Source organism: Amphibalanus amphitrite, unplaced genomic scaffold, assembly GCF_019059575.1.
Source record: "Amphibalanus amphitrite isolate SeventyFive unplaced genomic scaffold, NRLGWU_Aamphi_draft 000021F_arrow, whole genome shotgun sequence".
Lineage (NCBI taxonomy): Eukaryota > Metazoa > Arthropoda > Thecostraca > Balanomorpha > Balanidae > Amphibalanus > Amphibalanus amphitrite.
In genome coordinates this window covers 350789-369794 of record NW_024881517.1, presented here as the reverse complement: position 1 = coordinate 369794, position 19006 = coordinate 350789, and the positions used below count along the sequence as shown (strand labels likewise).

The 19006-nt window shown below is 48.2% G+C and overlaps 1 protein-coding gene across 1 annotated transcript; it reads left to right on the top strand.

Moving 5' to 3' along the window:
• Nucleotides 1-14472: 14472 nt before the first annotated feature.
• Nucleotides 14473-18676, top strand: LOC122390790. The gene is made up of 3 exons (XM_043384077.1): nucleotides 14473-14584; nucleotides 17161-17311; nucleotides 17931-18676. The coding sequence occupies exons 1-3, from the start codon at nucleotides 14582-14584 to the stop codon at nucleotides 18134-18136; spliced, it is 360 nt and encodes a 119-aa protein (XP_043240012.1). The 5' UTR covers nucleotides 14473-14581; the 3' UTR covers nucleotides 18137-18676.
• The last annotated feature ends 330 nt before the right edge of the window (nucleotides 18677-19006 follow it).

Sequence of the window (19006 nt, the reverse complement as noted above, 5' to 3'; positions counted from 1 at the left end):
TCCTAAAGGTCATATGAGGTCAGGCCATTTCCGTGACCTCACCATTATAAGTCAATGGGGAAAAATGAAAACTGCTATTCTGGCGCCGAGAACGATCTCCAACTATCTCAAGCACACAGAATCGTGATTTGATGCCCTCCTTGCAAGGTTAGATGCGTCACTTTTGCAATGTTGACTTAGCGTGACGTCATTTATGACGTCATCAAGGTCATATTCGTTTTTCGTCAATAACTCTTGATCAAAGTGAGCTAGCGAGTCGGGAAAGCCACCAATGGACTCAGAAAGACCTGCCGAATCGAATGACATGCGACATGACCTCTTTCAAACAACTTCGTGACCTGAGGGTGCTGACCTGACCGTGACCTGAGGTCAAGACCCTAAGTTGACCTGACCCAAACAAAAAACATATCATTCGACACGCCTGAGCGAGGCGAACACGATGCTGCCAAAATCGCGGCTCTGCGGCCGTTTTTTGCGAAGTTATTCACCAAAAACTGAACCGTACCTTAGGGCACTTGACCTGACCTCAGAGGTCACCGGTTGACCTAGGACCTTAAAATCGGGTACCAATCTCTGCTTCTCGTAACGGCGCACACGCTCGTTTTTTCCGCGACGCGCTAGCTCCACCAGGGGCGAAACGGCGAGGGGGGGTCGTACCCGCCCCCCCCCCCTCGGCCGGCGCGTATGTAGAAAACCAATAGCTCCGGCGAGGTTACAGGGTAATGCTTACCTCCGATGTTTTTATTATATTTTTTTCGGTGCTGGTGAATGCACTCGACTGAAACTTGGGCTAACTGATTGTTCTACGTTTTGATACCTGGCTCTTTTTCTATTGAATGAATGCTAAACTATGTGAATTTTAACCATTCGATCTTCCGAATCTATGACTTTTTGACAACGGCCAAATGTAAGTTTATTATCACCTTCGGTTTTATCATATGTCCCATATGTTTTCCAAATGATTCTGGTCGATGCTGACACACTTAAATATTGACATCTCGTGAATAATCAGTCTAATTTATCAGACATTTGGTTTGATAAGTCAAATGAGTTGTTATATAGCGCCGGGAGCCTCAATGCCTCGGCTCGGTGGAATTGTGCATTCAATGCCGACAGCTCTTTCGACTTGTTCTTTAACCCTCGCCGGCACAGGCCATTTTGCGACTCGCTAGCTCAATTTGATGGGGAGTTATTGACGAAAAACTAATATGACCTTGATGACGTCATAAATGACGTCACGCAAGGTCAACATTGCAAAAGTGACGTATCTAACCTTGCAAGGAATGCATCAAATCACGATCCTGTGTGCTTGAGATAGTTGGAGATCGCTCTCGGCGCCAGAATAGCAGTTTTTCCCCATTGACCCTCGCCGGACCTATTGGTTTTCTACATATGCGCCGGCCGAGGGGGGGGGGCAGGTACGACCCCCCCCCCTCGCCGTTTCGCCCCTGGTGGAGCTAGCGCGTCGCGGAAAAAACGAGCGTGTGTGCCGTTACAAGACGCAGAGATTGGTACCCGATTTTAAGGTCCTAGGTCAACCGGTGACCTCTGAGGTCAGGTCAAGTGCCCCATGGTACGGTTCAGTTTTTGGTAAATAACTTCGCAAAAAACGGCCGCAGAGCCGCGATTTTGGCAGCATCGTGTTCGCCTCGCTCAGGCGCGTCGAATGATATACTTTTTGTCCGGGTCAGGTCAACTTGGGGTGTTGACCTCAGGTCAAGGTCAGGTCAGCACCCCCAGGTCACGAAGTTGGTCGAAAGAAGTCATGTCACATATCATTCGATTCGTCACGTCTTCCTGAGTCCATTGGTGGCTTTCCCGACTCGCTAGCTCAATTTGATCAAGAGTTATTGACGAAAAACTAAAATGACCTTGATGACGTCATAAATGACGTCACGCAAGGTCAACATTGCAAAAGTGACGTATCTAACCTTGCAAGGAGTGCATGAAATCACGATACTGTGTGCTTGAGATAGTTGGAGATCGTTCGCGGCGCCAGAATAGCAGTTTTCATTTTTCCCCATTGACTTATAATGGTGAGGTCACGAAAATGACCTGACCTCATATGACCTTTAGGAAAAATCCGAGATATACAAGTTGTGAGACTCATAATGGATACTAGATCCTGCAAGTTTCATTTCCCTGTGACATCTCCTCTGGCAGTGAGGGCGTTGCGAAATTGCGACATCTGAAGACCGTGCAGAGGTTCACTTATGACGTCATAGGTCAGTGACCTGACCTACCCGAAAATGCGGTTGATGTCAAAAGATCCGGCTTGAATCAAAGGTCAGGTATGTCAAGTTTCAGCTTTCTATCGCCAGCGTGTTCGGAGCTATCGCGAAAAAACCCTATGGGGGGGGGGGGGGCGGCACCCGCCCCCCCCCCTCGGCCGGCGAGGGTTATAATGGTGAGGTCACGAAAATGACCTGACCTCATATGGCCTTCAGGAAAAATCCGAGATTTACAAGTTGTGAGACTCGTAATGGATACTAGATCCTGCAAGTTTCATTTCCCTGTTACAGAGGATCAGTGCTACCGCTTGCACGAGTATTTTCATTTGTGTAAAAATAGAGGTCACGAGAATTTTGAGAGAATACAGTGGCGTATTGGATCTTGAATTATGTAGTGTGTTTTTGAAAGTGTATTGAGAAAATATGATTAAGATATGAGACTTGATCCTTATGATAATATCTTGGAATGGATAATTAATTGAGCTTTTGAGATAAGGTCAAGATTCGAATAGCTTTCACGCTTTGAACATTGCTAAGATTGATTCATTAGCGTAAAGTAAATAGCATACAACACACTAACGTAAAACTGTTTAAACACAACGCGAGATCACGGAAACATGGTGCTAGTGACCCAGATAGAGAACCTAAGCAAGTTAAAAAGAGTCAGAAATGGGCATCGGAGTGCTGCTCAAAGGCTGATTACCGCGATCGATGATCTGCTTTCTCAAGAAACACTGGACAAGACGGCGTTGGAGCTGAAATGTTTGGGATTACGCAAACAGGATGAAAAGATCAGGAAACTGGACGGACAGATAGAAGATGCTATTGATGAAGCAAATGTCGAAGAGGAGATTGATGAATCTACGTCGTTTAACGCTCAGATTGACAAAGCTCTTTTCTCGGTCGACAAATTACTTCAAGAAGTACTAAACGCTAAGATGCCCGAAATGCAACAAGTGAGCTCAAGAGCCAACGTAGGGAGGCTGCCGAAGCTAGAACTCCCAACATTTGACGGAAATTTGAAGAAATGGTATGACTTTTGGGACTTGTTTGAAGCAGCGATCCACACCAGAGCTGACCTGGCTGACATTGAAAAATTTCAGTACCTGAAAGGTCAGCTGAAAGGAGCAGCGTTGAAACTCATTGAAGGTTTCCGCCTGACGGGAGCGAATTATCAAACTGTGCTGGATCTCTTACAAGACACATATGGTGACAAAGAAGAAATCATTGATGCCCATATAAATGAACTTGCAGAAATGAAGAGCCCGCACGGTGACATGGAGGAATTGGAGGCCTTTAGAACGGACATGGAGAGCCATCTACGGGAGCTGCAGGCGTTGGGCATAGATTTGGGAACATGTGGGAGAGTTCTGGCACCAATCCTAATGAAGAAGCTTCCATCAAAGTTCAAGGAAAATATCATCAGGAGCACAGGAACCAGGCATCCGACACTGAAGGAAATGAGAACGGCGCTGGGTGACGAAATGCAAACTGTGAGGGCTGCAGAAGTCGACCAGGCCGGAGACAGAACTCAGATGCACAGATGCCACAGAAAGGACAAAAGCTGGACCAAGAAAACACTGATCAGCCAGACAGAACGCACGGTCTGTGAGCTGTGCGTCGGTGATCATCAACTGACAAACTGTCAAAGTTTTGGAGGGATGGATCTGGACCAGAGACTGAGCACATGTAGATCCTATGGACTCTGCTTCAGGTGTCTCCGCCGCGGACACCGTGCTACGGATTGCACATCGTTTCCCGGCTGCAGTGTGGATGGGTGCAAAGGGAAACATCACACTCTACTCCATGCAGAACGCACAAGTGGAAGATCCATCGGCTTGGGCGATAAACAGCTTAGTGACGCCACAGAACAACAAAAGGACCGGCAACAGAACAGAGCGCTGTCAACGTCAGCGCATAATAACTCCAAGCCCAAGGTGATGGTCTTCCAGACTGTCCCTGTCTTCGTGGAGACTGGAGTGAAGAGACTAAGGCTTAACGCTCTACTGGATCCGTGCTCTGATTCTTCCTACCTCAGTGAAAAGGCAGCGGAAGAACTGAGTGTAAATGGCACGCCTTGGACGTTCGAACTGACGACAGTGAAAGGAACTGAAGAAGTTCAGATGAAGAAAGCCCCAGTAAGAATATCGAGTGTCGAAAACAACCAGATCAAGATGGATCTCAATGTGTTCGTCACCGAAGATCTAATTGGATCGTCAGACGCCATCGATTGGTGCAAAGTACAGGAACGCTGGGCGCATATGGCAGATCTTCCGTTTCCAACGTTGGGAAAGAAAACCATCGACATTTTGATCGGCGTGACCCCGGAGACTATGTGTCTCTTCACGCCAGAGAGACAAGTGAAGGGCGAGAGCGACGAGCCAGTGGCTGTCAAGACGCCATTCGGCTGGACGGCCTTCGGTCCCGTGGAAGCAGATCTGGTTTCCAACCAGGAGAAGATGAAGATACGTGCGGGTGTCACCAGATATGTGAGAACAATGCGAACGACTGTACAGAAGTTGTCAATGCAAGAAGAAATATCAGCCATGAGAGACATGACCGAGTTGGATCTAATGGGTGTCAAAACCGAGGATGAAATGGCTCCGTCTCATCTGGAAAGAATCACCATCAGTCGTGCCAAGGCATCTATCCGACACGACGGCGAGAGGTATGAAGTTGCTGTTCCATGGCGCGAGGAAAAACCAGACCTGCCATCAAACTATTGCAGCGCTGAAAACCGTCTGGTCAAAACGGAGAGATCTCTGCTGAGAAATCCAGACGCAGATCTTGCTGTCAAGTATGATGAGATTTTCTCTGCCTACGTAGAGAAGGGCTATCTCGTGAAGCTCGAAGGAGCTGACGCAGAGCTTGCGAGGGAAGATGGCTGGTTTTTACCGCACTTTCCTGTGATCAGGAACGACAGGACATCTACTCGAGTCAGAATTGTGTACGACGCAGCTGCTAAGTACAAGGGCACAAGTCTCAACTCACAGATCTTCCCTGGACCGTCGCTGTATAACGACATGACTGAAGTACTCCTTCGTTTTCGCCAGCACCCTGTGGCCCTAGTTGGTGATGTGAGCGAAATGTTTTTACAAGTTCGTCTCAGGGAAGAGGACAGGAAGTATCACAGGCTTCTGTGGCGAAGCATGGACACAAAGAGTGAGCCACAAGTCTACGAGGCACAGCGCTGGCTGTTTGGTAATGCAGCGGCACCATTTTGCACACAGCTAGTGATACAAGAGAACGCCAAAGAGCATTACGCTGAGCATCAGGTGGGAGCAGATGCAGTGCTGAACAACTTTTACATGGACGACGCCTTGACGTCTTATAGAACTGAATATGAAGCTCTGGAAGCGAAGGAACAGCTGGTACAGCTCATGGGCATCGCTGGCATGAAGATCCACAAGTGGATGAGTAACAGTAAAGAAATACTGAAGAGCATACCCGAAGACGAAAGGGCATCTTGTACTAACGTAGCTCTCAGGCAGGATGACAGTCCCTTTGTGAAGACTCTGGGAGTGCGATGGACGGCGGAGCAGGATCAGTTCACATTGAAGATCACAGAAGCTCCAGAAGACTTCCGCTTCACAAAACGTAACTGCCTGAGAAGGATGGCGACCGTTTTTGACCCTCTTTGCTTCTTCGCGCCATATCTCATCATCTCGAAGATCCTGTTTCAGCAGACGTGGGAAGAAGGCATTGACTGGGACGATCCGATGCCTGTCGAAGTGGAAAGACAGTGGAGAGAGTGGTTTGACGGACTAAGGGATCTGGAAGCAATCGGAGTCCCTCGCTGCTTACATCCGTTTGGATCTGACACTGGAATCCAAGACCAGTCTCTCCATGTTTTCTCCGACGCCTCCGAACTGGCATATGCGGCTGTGGTATACATGGTGACCGAGTCGTCTCCCGGAAGCCGTTCGTCAGTGCTGATGTTGGCAAGGGCCAGAGTGGCCCCAACAAAGAAGAAACAAACAGTCCCTCGACTGGAGCTCGTTGCTGCCGTACTGGGCCTGAGACTGGCGAAGAAAGCGTGCAAGGCAACGGGAATCCCTTTAAGGGAAGTCCACTTTTGGTGTGACGCCATGGATGTCTTGTGCTGGTTGAGAAATGAAGTGCGCAGATTCCAGACATTCGTGGCCAACCGTGTAGCCGAGATCAGAGAAAGCACAGACCCAGAACAATGGCAACACTGCCCAGGTAGTCTGAACAGCGCCGACCTGCCAACCAGGGGGCTGTCAGCGTCCGAGCTTCTCCACACTAAGAAATGGTGGAACGGGCCAGAGTTCCTGACGAAAGATGAAGAGGACTGGCCCGCGAAGAAAGAGTTCGGAGCCGAGGGTTGCGATCAGACAGAGTTTCGAAGAGAGCACAGAAGCACAGCCACCCTGGCTTCCCCAGTGAAGTTTGAAGAGAATAGTCGCCTGAACCCATCGTCATTCTCGAGCTGGACAAGACTGAAGCGGGTGACGGCGTGGGTATTCCGCTACATGGACAACCTGAGAAACGCAAAAGACAGACAGGTGGACTCAACCCATTCCGAACGAAGCTCGCCTGCGAGGCGGATGGTGCCTGAGCTTGAAGTGGAAGAAATAGAACGAGCAGAAGAGTTTTGGGTGCGCAAAGCGCAAAAGAATGCGTTCAGCAGAGAGCTCAGTGAAATGAGCACCCAGAACGACTCAGATGACCAGCGCCGACGACCGGTCTCTGACAGCAGCATTCGACGTCTCTGCCCGCAGCTCGACTCGAGAGGGCTCATTCGAGTGGGAGGTCGGCTTCAGAGGTCAGAGCTACCATACGAAGCCCGGCATCCACTGCTGCTGCCAAAGAACGACCCTGTGACCAAGCTGATTATTCGGCATTATCACGAAGACGGCGACCATCAGTTAGGGTTAGAGCACACGCTAGCTGAGCTGAGACAGCGTTACTGGGTTGTGAGTAGAAGGGAAGCAGTCAAGAAGCACAATGCTGGATGTCTCGAGTGCATTCGGAGAAGAAGACAGCCTAAAACCCAAATCATGGCTGCAAAGCTCGAAGCTCAGGTCAAGCCGTCATTTAGAGCATTCGCCAAGGCCGCTGTGGATTATGCTGGGCCCTTCGAAACAAAACAGGGAAGAGGCAAGACGAGAACAAAAAGGTACTTGTGTCTGTTCACATGCCTCCAGACAAGATGCATTCACCTCGAACTGGCATATGGGCTGGATACGGATTCGTTTCTGCGTGCACTGGATCGCTTTGTGGCCAGACGGGGTGTCCCAGACGATATGTGGTCTGACAACGGAACGAACTTTGTGAGAGCCGACAGAGAAATTCAGCAGCTGTACCGTTCGCTAGATGAGCACAAAGTGAAGAAACACGCGGGCAAGAGAGGAATGAAGTGGCACTTCAATCCTCCGGGAGCGCCACATTTCGGTGGAGCATTCGAGGCGCTGGTGAAGCTGGTTAAACGGACTCTATATCGAACACTTGCAAGCGCAAGTCTCTCCGATGAAGAGCTGCTAACGGCATTTTGTCGAGCAGAAGCAATGATCAACTCGAGGCCGTTGACGCCGCTGTCATCGGACCCGAAGGACAGCCCGCCTCTCACTCCAGCCCATTTCCTGATCGGTAACATCAGGACAGAACTCGACCCCTCCGCTGACGGCACCGAGTCCACGCATCAAAAGAGATGGCGTCGGCTTCAGCAAGTGTCGCTGGCGTTCTGGAGGCGATGGGTGAAAGAATACCTCCCGCTGCTCCAACCAAGAACCAAGTGGACTGAGGTGCGACCTGACCTTCAGGAGGATGACATCGTGCTCGTGCAGAACCCCGCCGCACCGAGAGGAGAGTGGCCCCTGGGAAGAGTTACAAAAGCATTCAAAGGTGAAGATGGTCGAGTTCGAGTGGTAGAAGTCCTGACTAAAGGCAAGTTGGTGAAGAAACCTGTCGTGAAGCTAGTCAAGTTGGAAGTCAGCGAGCCAGACGAATAGTGATGACCTGAGAGGTCATTGTGATGACCTGAGAAGTCATGGTATTGGTGGTGACCTGAGAGGTCATGGTGGAGGGGAGTGTTACAGAGGATCAGTGCTACCGCTTGCACGAGTATTTTCATTTGTGTAAAAATAGAGGTCACGAGAATTTTGAGAGAATACAGTGGCGTATTGGATCTTGAATTATGTAGTGTGTTTTTGAAAGTGTATTGAGAAAATATGATTAAGATATGAGACTTGATCCTTATGATAATATCTTGGAATGGATAATTAATTGAGCTTTTGAGATAAGGTCAAGATTCGAATAGCTTTCACGCTTTGAACATTGCTAAGATTGATTCATTAGCGTAAAGTAAATAGCATACAACACACTAACGTAAAACTGTTTAAACACAACGCGAGATCACGGAAACATTCCCTGTGAAAGCTCCTCTGGCAGTGAGGGCGTTGCGAAGTTGCGACATCTGAAGACCGTGCAGAAGTTCACTTATGACGTCATAGGTCAGTGACCTGACCTGACCTGAAAATGCGGTTGGTGTCAAAAGATCCGGCTGGAATCAAAGGTCAGGTATGGCAAGTTTCATCTCTCTATCGCCAGCGTGTTTTGAGCAATTGCGAAAAAAAAACTATGGGGGGGGGGGCGGGTCCTTCGGCCGGCGAGGGTTAAGCCCTAGTGACCGAATCATTGTAAGATAAACTTGCATACCGTAAAGTGGGGCTATTTGAGACAGTGGGGCTATTTGAGACAGGATTTAAAATCGCTATAAAATGAAGATAGTTTGATTTTTGTGTGATATGTTTTGCTCAGCGAGGTGTGGAATCGAGCATTAAATCGCCATTTAAAAAATTAAGCATAAATTTTAGGTGGTTTTTATTTAATAGCAATTTTAAATACTGTCTCAAATAGCCCCACTGTCTCAAATAGCCCCACCTTACGGTACCTCTTCCTGTTCGTGTGCATTGTCAATTTCATTACGGATATGAACACTAAGTATGTGCAGTAAAGATTCAGTGAATTCAACCGTCAAACTACGTCATAAATGATCAGGCCACACGATTATACCGATATTTAATGTCTGCGGAGTGCACGTATATTTCTCCCCCAATATAGTATAAAACACCTCATTCTCTTTACTGTCGTATGTAAGGTAGACCTCCCCAGCCAGTCGGATCCCTCCCGGTGAGGTCGTCCGGACGTCTCCGTGACGTCTCCCAGAGCACCTCTGAATGGGTGTCGTTCAGACAGCGCGCCGCGGCCGCCCACGCGCCTCTGTGCGCCGCTTTACGAGCGCGCGCGGCCGGCGGCTCCTTAGAGCAGTTATTGCCGACCGCAGGCGGAACCAGCCGCCCTGGCCGTCACTCGGTGGCGCGCACGGGACCATTTCGGCTCATCAGTCGAGTGCCAGCACCGGTAAACCCGAGTGACCGCGCCGGTCACTGCCCGAGCGACCCCCGCGATCGCGCCGCCCGCCGGTCAGTCATTGTCCATTGTCCAACCCCAGTGACCGCGCCGGTCACTGCCTGGCGTCCGGTCACTCTTCAGCACCTATGGCAGGTCACTGGTCAATGGTCATCTGTTAACCTGGGGTTCGTAGGTCACTGGTCGTGTCAGAACACGATAGCCGCCGATCATTCGCGGTATACATACCTATACTTGTAGTTTGTACTTACATACATAAGTCAGTCGGCAACTGTCTGTCACCGTTTATCTGAGAGCCTCGGTCACTGCCACTTGCCAGCCATGTGCAATATCAGAGCACACTTGACAGCCTTCTCGTAATGGCTCAGTCCTCAGCCCACAGACAGTCCTCAGCCCTATCACCTGTCTACCTCCCGCGCCTCCGTAAGTCAAACAGGGCTGACGCTGCAGCACCGAAGCCATCTGAATTCGTTCGCGGCAGAATTGAGCTATACCGCTCGCTGCTGGAAAGGTGACGTGGGCTGCCAGAACTGTGATATGCAACACCTACGACCCTCCAGTTTATGATACACGTGACGGGCTGTCAGCTTGATGTTTCAAAGGCACAATACTCGCAAGACGCCACCTACGGCTTCTGCGTGGGAGGGAATTCAGGCGGTCAAAGTTTAATCACGTCCTGTCCTGTCCCGTTTCCATTTTCATGCAGTCACCTGCCTTGATCCGATTTCACTTTATAAGATATATGAGCCCATATGTTGCTGGATTTGCTGCTTTTCATTCAATGGTCTCCTCCCCATCGCTAATGTCGCGGTTCATTATCATTAACCCGCGCCCCACTGGGGTCTGTGTATAACACGCCCTACTGGGGGGGGGCTATTCATAGCCCCCCCTCCTAACTCCGAAACTACTGGGCCGATCGTCAAAATTCAAACGGCGTCTGATAGCCCCGGAAAAACTGTCGAGCGAAACCTAATTTCATCGACCTCGAGGTCACCGATGACGTCACAGGTCAGGTCAAAGTAAAAATTATTGGCATTTTGGCTTGTTCACATTTTGGGCTCTGGCCGCCGTCTTACAAGTCAGATCAGGCTCATTTTTGGTTTCCACACTCGTGAACAGATTCTCTAGATACCTTGAGGGTACCAAACTTGTACTTTGATTTTCAGGTCAGGGTCAGGTCATCACAGGTCACGAAAATATTATACCATGCGTCGGTCACGTGACACATGTTTTATGGTCCATTTAGGCCATAGATTTCGAATTTGATGTCGTCTGTGTCATTCGAGGTCATTTTGAGTCGAATTTAGCTTAGGTCAGGTCACTTTCAGGTCAAAAAAGGTCAAATTTTGAAGTTAAAATTTTTCAACAAAAAAGGTGTCTTTAGGATGCAGTTTGAGCTCAGGAACACGATGGTGCCATTTATATTGGTGTACGATGTCAAATACGTACTGAAAAATTGATTTTAAAAATTAATAATTGTGAATTTTTTGCAATAATGCGTATAACTTGGCCATTTTTGAAGATATTTAGCTAAAACTTGCTAGAGTTAGTCATAATCATGTGTTCTGTCACATATATTCCGGTTTTTTCGAAAAGTCAAAAACTTTTTGAAAAAAATATAAAAATATAAATTTTGAATATTATTATATAAAATTTTCGACATTTTCAAAATTTTGAAAATCCGAGATAGCAGTTTGATAGCGCGGTCAATTCTGAGTCCTTTCATGCAAAGAAATTGGATCTAGCTTAAAAACTGAGCTCTTGGGAGCGATTGCCGTGGTTCAATGTTTTGCGTCGAAATCGGACGAACATGACGTCACTCTGACGTCATTTCCGGCCGACCTATGGTAGGTACGAAGTTCAAATTTTGACACAAGGTGTCAAATTGATGCAGCCGAAGGTACTGAAAGTTTGGCGTCGATCCGTCAAGCGGTTTGGAAGTTATTGCAGAAAAACGGGAGGGGGGGCTATAAATAGCCCCCCCAGTGGGGCGCGGGTTAACTGTCCGTCCTGGGTCTTCCATTGGTCCATCGTGTTAGAAGGGTTAGCGTTTTACCACCCGTTTGATATTTTTTGAACACAAGTGAAAAATTCAAATGACACAAAGCAGTCACTTGTCGGAACTGAAAGTAATTTACCCTTAAGGTTGCATCGTAACTCACATTTTAAACTTTGTGCGCTCTGACACACTAGAGACGGCATATCATACCTATCAATAATTAGCGTCACTTCCGCACAAAATCTGAGATCGTCGCTGGAAATATCCATTCAGGGCAGAACATAGAATAGTTATAGGTAGGTATTATATAAATGACATGAGTAGGGGAGAGTGGGGCAAAGCGGCCACCCGGGGCAAAGCGGCCACCCATTATTTTAGCCCTTCATAGCTGGCGTCAGTTCCAATTTATGGTTTCCAATTATACTTCTCTTTACGGTCGTTCGAATGAGCCAGACCGGGGTTTCAGGCCCATCACCATTGTTCTGTGAAACACGGAAAAGCATTTCTTGCCAGGCTACCAACTATGTTTACAATTTTTAAATGTTATGTTATTCCATAACCGTTTGGAATTTTTATAAGCGCTCTTGTCCAAGCATTGCATGGTTATCGTACATGTATTCTACCAATTTTAATGTTTTTTACCCCACTAATAGCTAAGCTGGAATATTTTTGTCTCGGACGGTATGCGCGGGGCAAAGTGGCCGGGGCAAAGTGGCCACCCCCCAATTGGCCATAAGTTGCTTCCATCTGGATAAAAAACATTATTTATATTCAAATGTGTCGTCATGCATTCATCTTGGCCACTTTTCAGTTGCATGAGTTACCAAATATTGCAATTAAATGTTTATTTTCATGAACATCCTTTCTTTGTTTACCTACAGGTGGAAGATGATAAAGTAAACATCCATCTTCGCTTAACCTTGTCACCATCAAATACCCTAGTCGTACACGAGGCACCTATTTTGTTTCTCATATCGGGACTTGAGAAGACGCCGGTGGCCGCTTTGCCCCAGGGTATGGGGCAAAGTGGCCAATATGCATAGGTTTAAAGTTTTGTCAATATTTTTCATATGTGGACGCCTTTGGAAATAAAACGCAGTTGAAATAAAAGGCAACTTAATAGGGATCACATTGGTATAAAAAGAATCTTTCCAAATTTAAAAATCAAGCGTTGGCATCGTGAGAAGCGTTAGGGTGGCCGCTTTGCCCCACTCTCCCCTACCTATCTGTCCCTGAAAGCCAGCCTCAAATAAAGTTGGTATGATTTATAATGCTGAGACGTGTTCATATATAACTACCTATACTGTTAATTTCTAATATAAAGATTCATATTTGGAGAAAGAACTCACGACAGTACGATCTTCTCAACGAACAAATATTGCCAAATAAGACTTTTTCCGGTAACCCTAAGCGGTTCTTTCACGATAGCATTCCAGGGTAAGATATGTTGACAATAGCCGTTTTCACGACGAGCTATCCGGCGAGTGCACCTAATTTGACCAAATCTGCACCTATTCTCTGTTACAGCAAATATCTTTATTTTATGAATTTATTTCAGTGTTTTAATCGAAGATACTCTCTGATAATATGACAAAGCAGGCATATAAGCAATTAGTGCAACCCTATAGCTGATAGCTACTAAGAGACACACTGAACCTAATTTGACCAAATCTGCACCTAATCTGCACCAGATGTGCACCAAATGTGCACCAGATGGCCGTCGTGAAAACGGCTAATATCGTGTAACTGCTAAAAAAAAACTATAGCACGTACAGGTCTCACGGGTTTTAGCGGTAGGTTTTGCACCTAGAAAATTTAGTGTACTTCAGGCTATTTATTCGTCGTCTTAAGCTTTTAACCCGCGTCCCGTAGGGCTACCGGCGGACCCTACCACCCGTAGGGGGGGGGGCGTTTCGCCCCCCCCCCCTAAGATCTCGGAAATTTACCGGCCGATTTTCAAAATTCAAACGGCGTTCAATAGCCCCATCGGGGAACTACCTTGTGACCAAATTTCGTTGACCTAGGTCAAACCGATGACGTCACAGGTCAGGTCAAAGATCGGATTTTCACCGTTCACAGGCATTTCAAGAAATATGTTGTGAAGTCAAGTAAATTGGTAAGTTAGTTAATTAAAACCATCGAAGGTACAGTGTTCGTCAAACACATACTTTGCTATCTGAGGTCACTGATACGGGGCGCGGGTTAAGTGTTGAAGATGCGATCGACTCGTTGGTTCACAAGCCGGCCATGATCGTGTAAAATGGCTTCATCGTAGATCGATTAGTTTCTGAGATACCTATAACCGGAAATGTAAAAGTGCAAATCCTACCGCTTCTTCTCGCGAAGCCGTACATGCTAAATATGTGTAGATGATACTGTGACACGGACAGGGACGCACATTTCTGATTTTATTGTTACCAATAGCCAAATGTGTTACTTTTGACGCATTGTCTGTTCACGTTTCCGGTGAGGAACGGATCCAAACTGGAGGAGGGGGCGGCGCTGATCACCACCCTCCCAAACCGACCTCGCTGATTGCACGTGCGGCGTCTCGCTGTGCGCTGATTGTCCCAGTGCGCCGAGATTGGCGCCAATCGGTCTGCCGGGGACGGGTGGCCAGCGGTGACGGACAGGGCCGGCTCCTGAGGACGGACGCTGCGCTCAATACGGTATTCGGGTGTGGGGGCGCGGCGGCCAGCTGCCCGGGCGGTCCGGCCGGCTCGTTTGTGGTGCCGAACGGCTATTTCAGGTGGCACTGCGGCGCTCTTTGGCAATAATTATGGCGTGGATGGGCGGCGCGCCGAGGATAAAAGGTAAGACGCGCGGGTCTGTCAGCAGCAGTGTGTCAGTGGCCGGTCCGTTGAGCCGTCACCTGTGCCAGCCCGCGACGGTCTCCGGCTCGGGAGGTCAGGCACCGGCGGCTGCAGCGACCAGGGTCGGGTCACATCACCCACCAACCATGGTGAGTTGACGGACGGTCGGACGGGACAGACAGGGGAGATGGGCCTAGACCAGACCAGCCTACATAGATTGATGGGTCAGACTTGAGCTGAGCCTGACCCGTCTTACCACTATGTAGAAGGACGGCACACGACCCGGAGTGGACAGGTAACAGACATGTATGACCCGAAGAACGGCAGTCTAGTAGTCCGGCCAGTCCAAACAGTCTGCAGATCTCCTGCAGTCAAAACAGGCGGGTCAGGTAGACTGATAAGCGGACTAGTTAGACTGCATAAGTAGCACATAAGTCGCTGATAAATACTGATAAATCAGACCAAACCAAAAATCATATATGTAGTCATAGGTACTAAAGTAGCATGATTCTGTAGCCCAGGATCGATAAAATTCTGTCAGAGCAACGAAGTTCATATAGCTCGAAAAGTAATAAAAAGACCTGGCAAACAGGTGCGACGCTCATGCTTCTTCAGAAAGAATAGGTATAATGCAAACGGCGATAGATGAGTAGTTTGTTGTCGCCTACCCACAAAACACCTGTAATGATACTATACAAAGTGTTACGGTAGTCAGTCACAAAAATGTACGTTAGGCATGGACTACTGTATCACAGAGCATGCAGAAATGGCTATTGAATAGACAAAACAATTGCATTCTGCTTTCACGTAGCTGAGAAAGGTCTCGTATACCCTTACCGCAGACAGGCTGCTTCTATGTATATTATTCTTTGATTATGGAGCTGATTGATTCGCGAAATGGAAGCTATACGCTAAAGATAGCCAGTTTCGGAGACCTCGGCCTCAATCGCTACTCGTAACTCTGATTCATTGGCGGCACTCACACGTGAAAGGTATAGGCGCGTCCTGGTTTGAATAAAGGGCACACGTGGCAGCTTGCTGTATTTGTTGACGTCTGTAACATAAATGTACCGAGCGTTCCTTACCTATGTATAGAGATAGACGAGCTGTTCTGGTTATAGGTAGAACAGTTTGTGTCGAAGCTTTATCTGCCTCCTCTTACTAATAGCACTATCAATGAATAGACCTAAACCGACCAATTCAGCCTATGTAGAGGACAGCCAACGCACCGTGACGAATCGTTCTCCAACGCTCGAACTTAGCGCAAAGGTAGGCTGTACCGCAACACATGCGAGTACTGCGGGCAGCCTGTTTCACAAGAACACAAGAACAGGCTCAGGAACAAATCACTTTTTGCCGAGATACGCGATTGGCAAGTGCATCGAAACAGTTTGATCCTCATTGCGGACTCTTCCTACAATCATGGGTGGAGAATGTTTGAAAAAGTTACCCCGGCCGGTGGCCGGTAGTCGGAAAGACGATATGCTCACGTTGTTGTCAATGGTCACCAAAAACAAACCCCTATTCTGAACCTGGGAAATGGAATAATGGATGATGTGTTTGTTCAAGGCTGAGCGTTGTATCCGACATCGTATCATTCATAACATCTTTTGGCATGATTGAAAAAGCGATTTTCTTTTTGAAGTGTTTTTTTTTTTACTTAAACGTATTCGGTTTCATCCATACCCAAACCATATCATATGCCATTATGAGTAAATGTTACGGTTTCAGCTTTTTATTGTGTCTCAAAATATTTACAAAACACGACAGCCTACCTCGTAGTTTTACAGAGAAAACTGAACGTTCGAACCAAAACATAAAAATGGGTCACTATGTACTCAATGACATCCAGGGACACAGCCTTTTTCAATGTTGGGCGGTTCGACCTCTTATACCTAAGACAAACAGGGAGTCGATCCAGGGATATCGACCGGTCTTGGCCTCGTAGCTCAGTCGATAGAGCGTTGTACACTTGTACTCCGCGTGGCGAGAGCATGTGTCCCGGTTACAACGGTCACGGTCCCGTCCCCTAAACAGGTATGGTTGCGGTAGGTGGCAGGCCAGTCGAAGGCAGTGGCCGGTGAGGTCAAGCAGTGGTTCTGAAAAAGTGAGCCTAAGGTGCGCCAAATTTTAGAAACTGAACACGATTTGAGAGCAATCTTGACATTAGCGACCACAAACGGTTCCTACTTCCTAGGGTTGGATATTATGGTAAGCGAATACCTACCTGATTTGCAATATTACGTCCATGGCAGTCAACATCCAAAGAACGATAGTTGTTTTCGTATGGAGACAGCTTTTAGGATCTACAAGTGTGGAAAAGTTACCCCGGCCGCGCCGGGGTAGGCTGAAAGTTACCCCGGCCACGGCCGGGGTGGCCGGGGCAGGTTCTCCACCCATGCCTACAATGATGAGATGAGCCAATAAAAAACGACTTTTCCTTATTCCTTCAGATGAACGACAGCTAGAATACCTGAGCTGACCTTTCGTATTTGATTTCATTTCGCCTCAGCATTAATTATTATATCCAAGCATAACGCACATTTCGCCTCTCTACTGCTTATTTTTCTAAGTTCCTATTGTCTTTCTTTTCACTGCTTGAATCGTAACTTACTGTGATGACTGTTGTTGGATTTCAGGCCGGTTCACACCTGTGTTCGATGCTGTCGACTCTGGTGGTCCTGCTCTCTGTATTGTGCTATGCTATCTGTGCCTGTGATTTCAGGCCGGTTCACACCTGCGCTCAGTGCTGGCGACTCTGGCGCTGCTGCTCTCAGTCGTCTCCGGCAGAATGTTCCTGGTCAAAGGGAACGAAAGCTCGGACGGCTGCGGCCAGAACCCGCTCGTCACGCTGATCCACGCAGCGCAGCAGTTCCGTGAGTAGTTGCCTGCAGCCGAGAGTGATCAGTTGTGTCCTCTTTAACGGTATTGCATGTACAGTCTGTCTTAAAAGTACCGCGCAAAGTGACGGTGGATCCATCAAGCCTGACCGATGAAGGACTGCTAGATTTGAATCACCGAAGCAACGAACATCCTCGTCCATTCCCCAAGGTCAATTGGTTCGGTGACTTTCAAATTATAGCAGGCCCTTCCTCGGTCAGGCTTGATGGATCCACCGTCACTTTGCGCGGTACTTTTAAGACAGACTGTACTTGCTATTCGTTTGTGTCCGTATTTCGTTCCTGTCTTTCTACTTGTGTTCTACATTCCGCATTTGATGGAGAGATGCTGCTTAGAATTTAGGCAGCAGATAGCAAAAATAACGTCGAAGCTTCATCTACCGCTGATGACCAATGAACAAGGATAAGCCCACCAAGTGGGCCTGAAAGGCAGCTAACGTAACGTTACGAATCGTCCCTCAGCGCTCGACGTCGAGCGCGGCTCAGAAGCCAGCGTAGGTAGGCTGTCCCGCAGCACACGCGGGTACTGCGGTACAGCCTAACCGCCAGGCACTCCGGCGCCGCCCGCTCACCGCGCGCCCGTCTGTCCGTGCAGAGGGCCTCAGCATGAGCCAGCTGATGGCCGCACTGGAGCAGGACCGCGAAGCGTTCGGCGAGCTCCTCGGACTCATCCAGGCCTACCACGACTGCGTGCGCACCGGCGACGGCATCCGGTTCAAGCGGACGCGCTCCAACACGCGCAGCTCGATCCTGTCGCTGCTGAGGTCGTCGGCCACGGCCGTGCCGTCGCCACGCGCCTAGGCGCCGCGCCGCGGCCCGGAGCCGGCGCCCTGGAGGCTGGGCGCCGCCTCCGGTGTGCTCCTGCTCTACTGCGTGCTGACTGTGTGCCGCGCCCAGATCGTTATGACGCGCATCCTGCTGCTGTGGCTGCTCGTCGTGATACGATAGTCACGTGAATTCCAGGAGGAGGCGCCGCAATATATGAGAGCATAGGAGAATTGTTTCAATTATCAAAGTAACAGCTCACTGTTGATGCTGCTAATGACATGCCTTACTAATATAAAATAACTAACGTTTACGCAGCCTAAAAAATAACAAAACTTATGATAGAACGGATGCTGAAGGCAAGGCAGCCATTGCATGGTCGCATGCAGTTATAGGAATGTCCGACCTCAACCGCCCTGTGTCTTTGAATACATATGTGTCGATGTGCTGACAACTCAAGATCTTTAACTCTCAGCTAAATGAAAACGAGTAACACCAGCCACGTGCTTTTAGTTTCCAAGCAGTCTGTTGTGGCTTAGGGCATATTACGACCGAATATATGTATTGGAATACCTACCACTACTCTTTGTCAGCTAATAACAGCAATGGAATTCTTTTTAATCATAAAATAGGCAATCAACTTAATTTACAGTAACGTACTTCATTCGAGGTGAGGCTTACTAACTGGCTACGGACGGGTTGGTGTGGCCAAAACGGGCAAACGTTATAATTTCACTGATGTTATGGCAAAATGTGACCTCGACGAAGGTTTACGGAACGGTTTATATAACGAACGGAATGATATAAACGCATTTTCGGTGGAAAGCTCTTCAGGCATGTTTTACGGGCTAGCATATATATTTTTGCTGAGTGCGGCGCAGGCGCGGATCCAGGGGGGGGCGACGG

Coding starts and splice junctions, on each gene's coding strand:
- LOC122390790 (XM_043384077.1), top strand. Junction 17,312..17,930: donor CCACGCAGCGCAGCAGTTCC/GTGAGTAGTTGC, acceptor CTGTCCGTGCAG/AGGGCCTCAGCATGAGCCAG.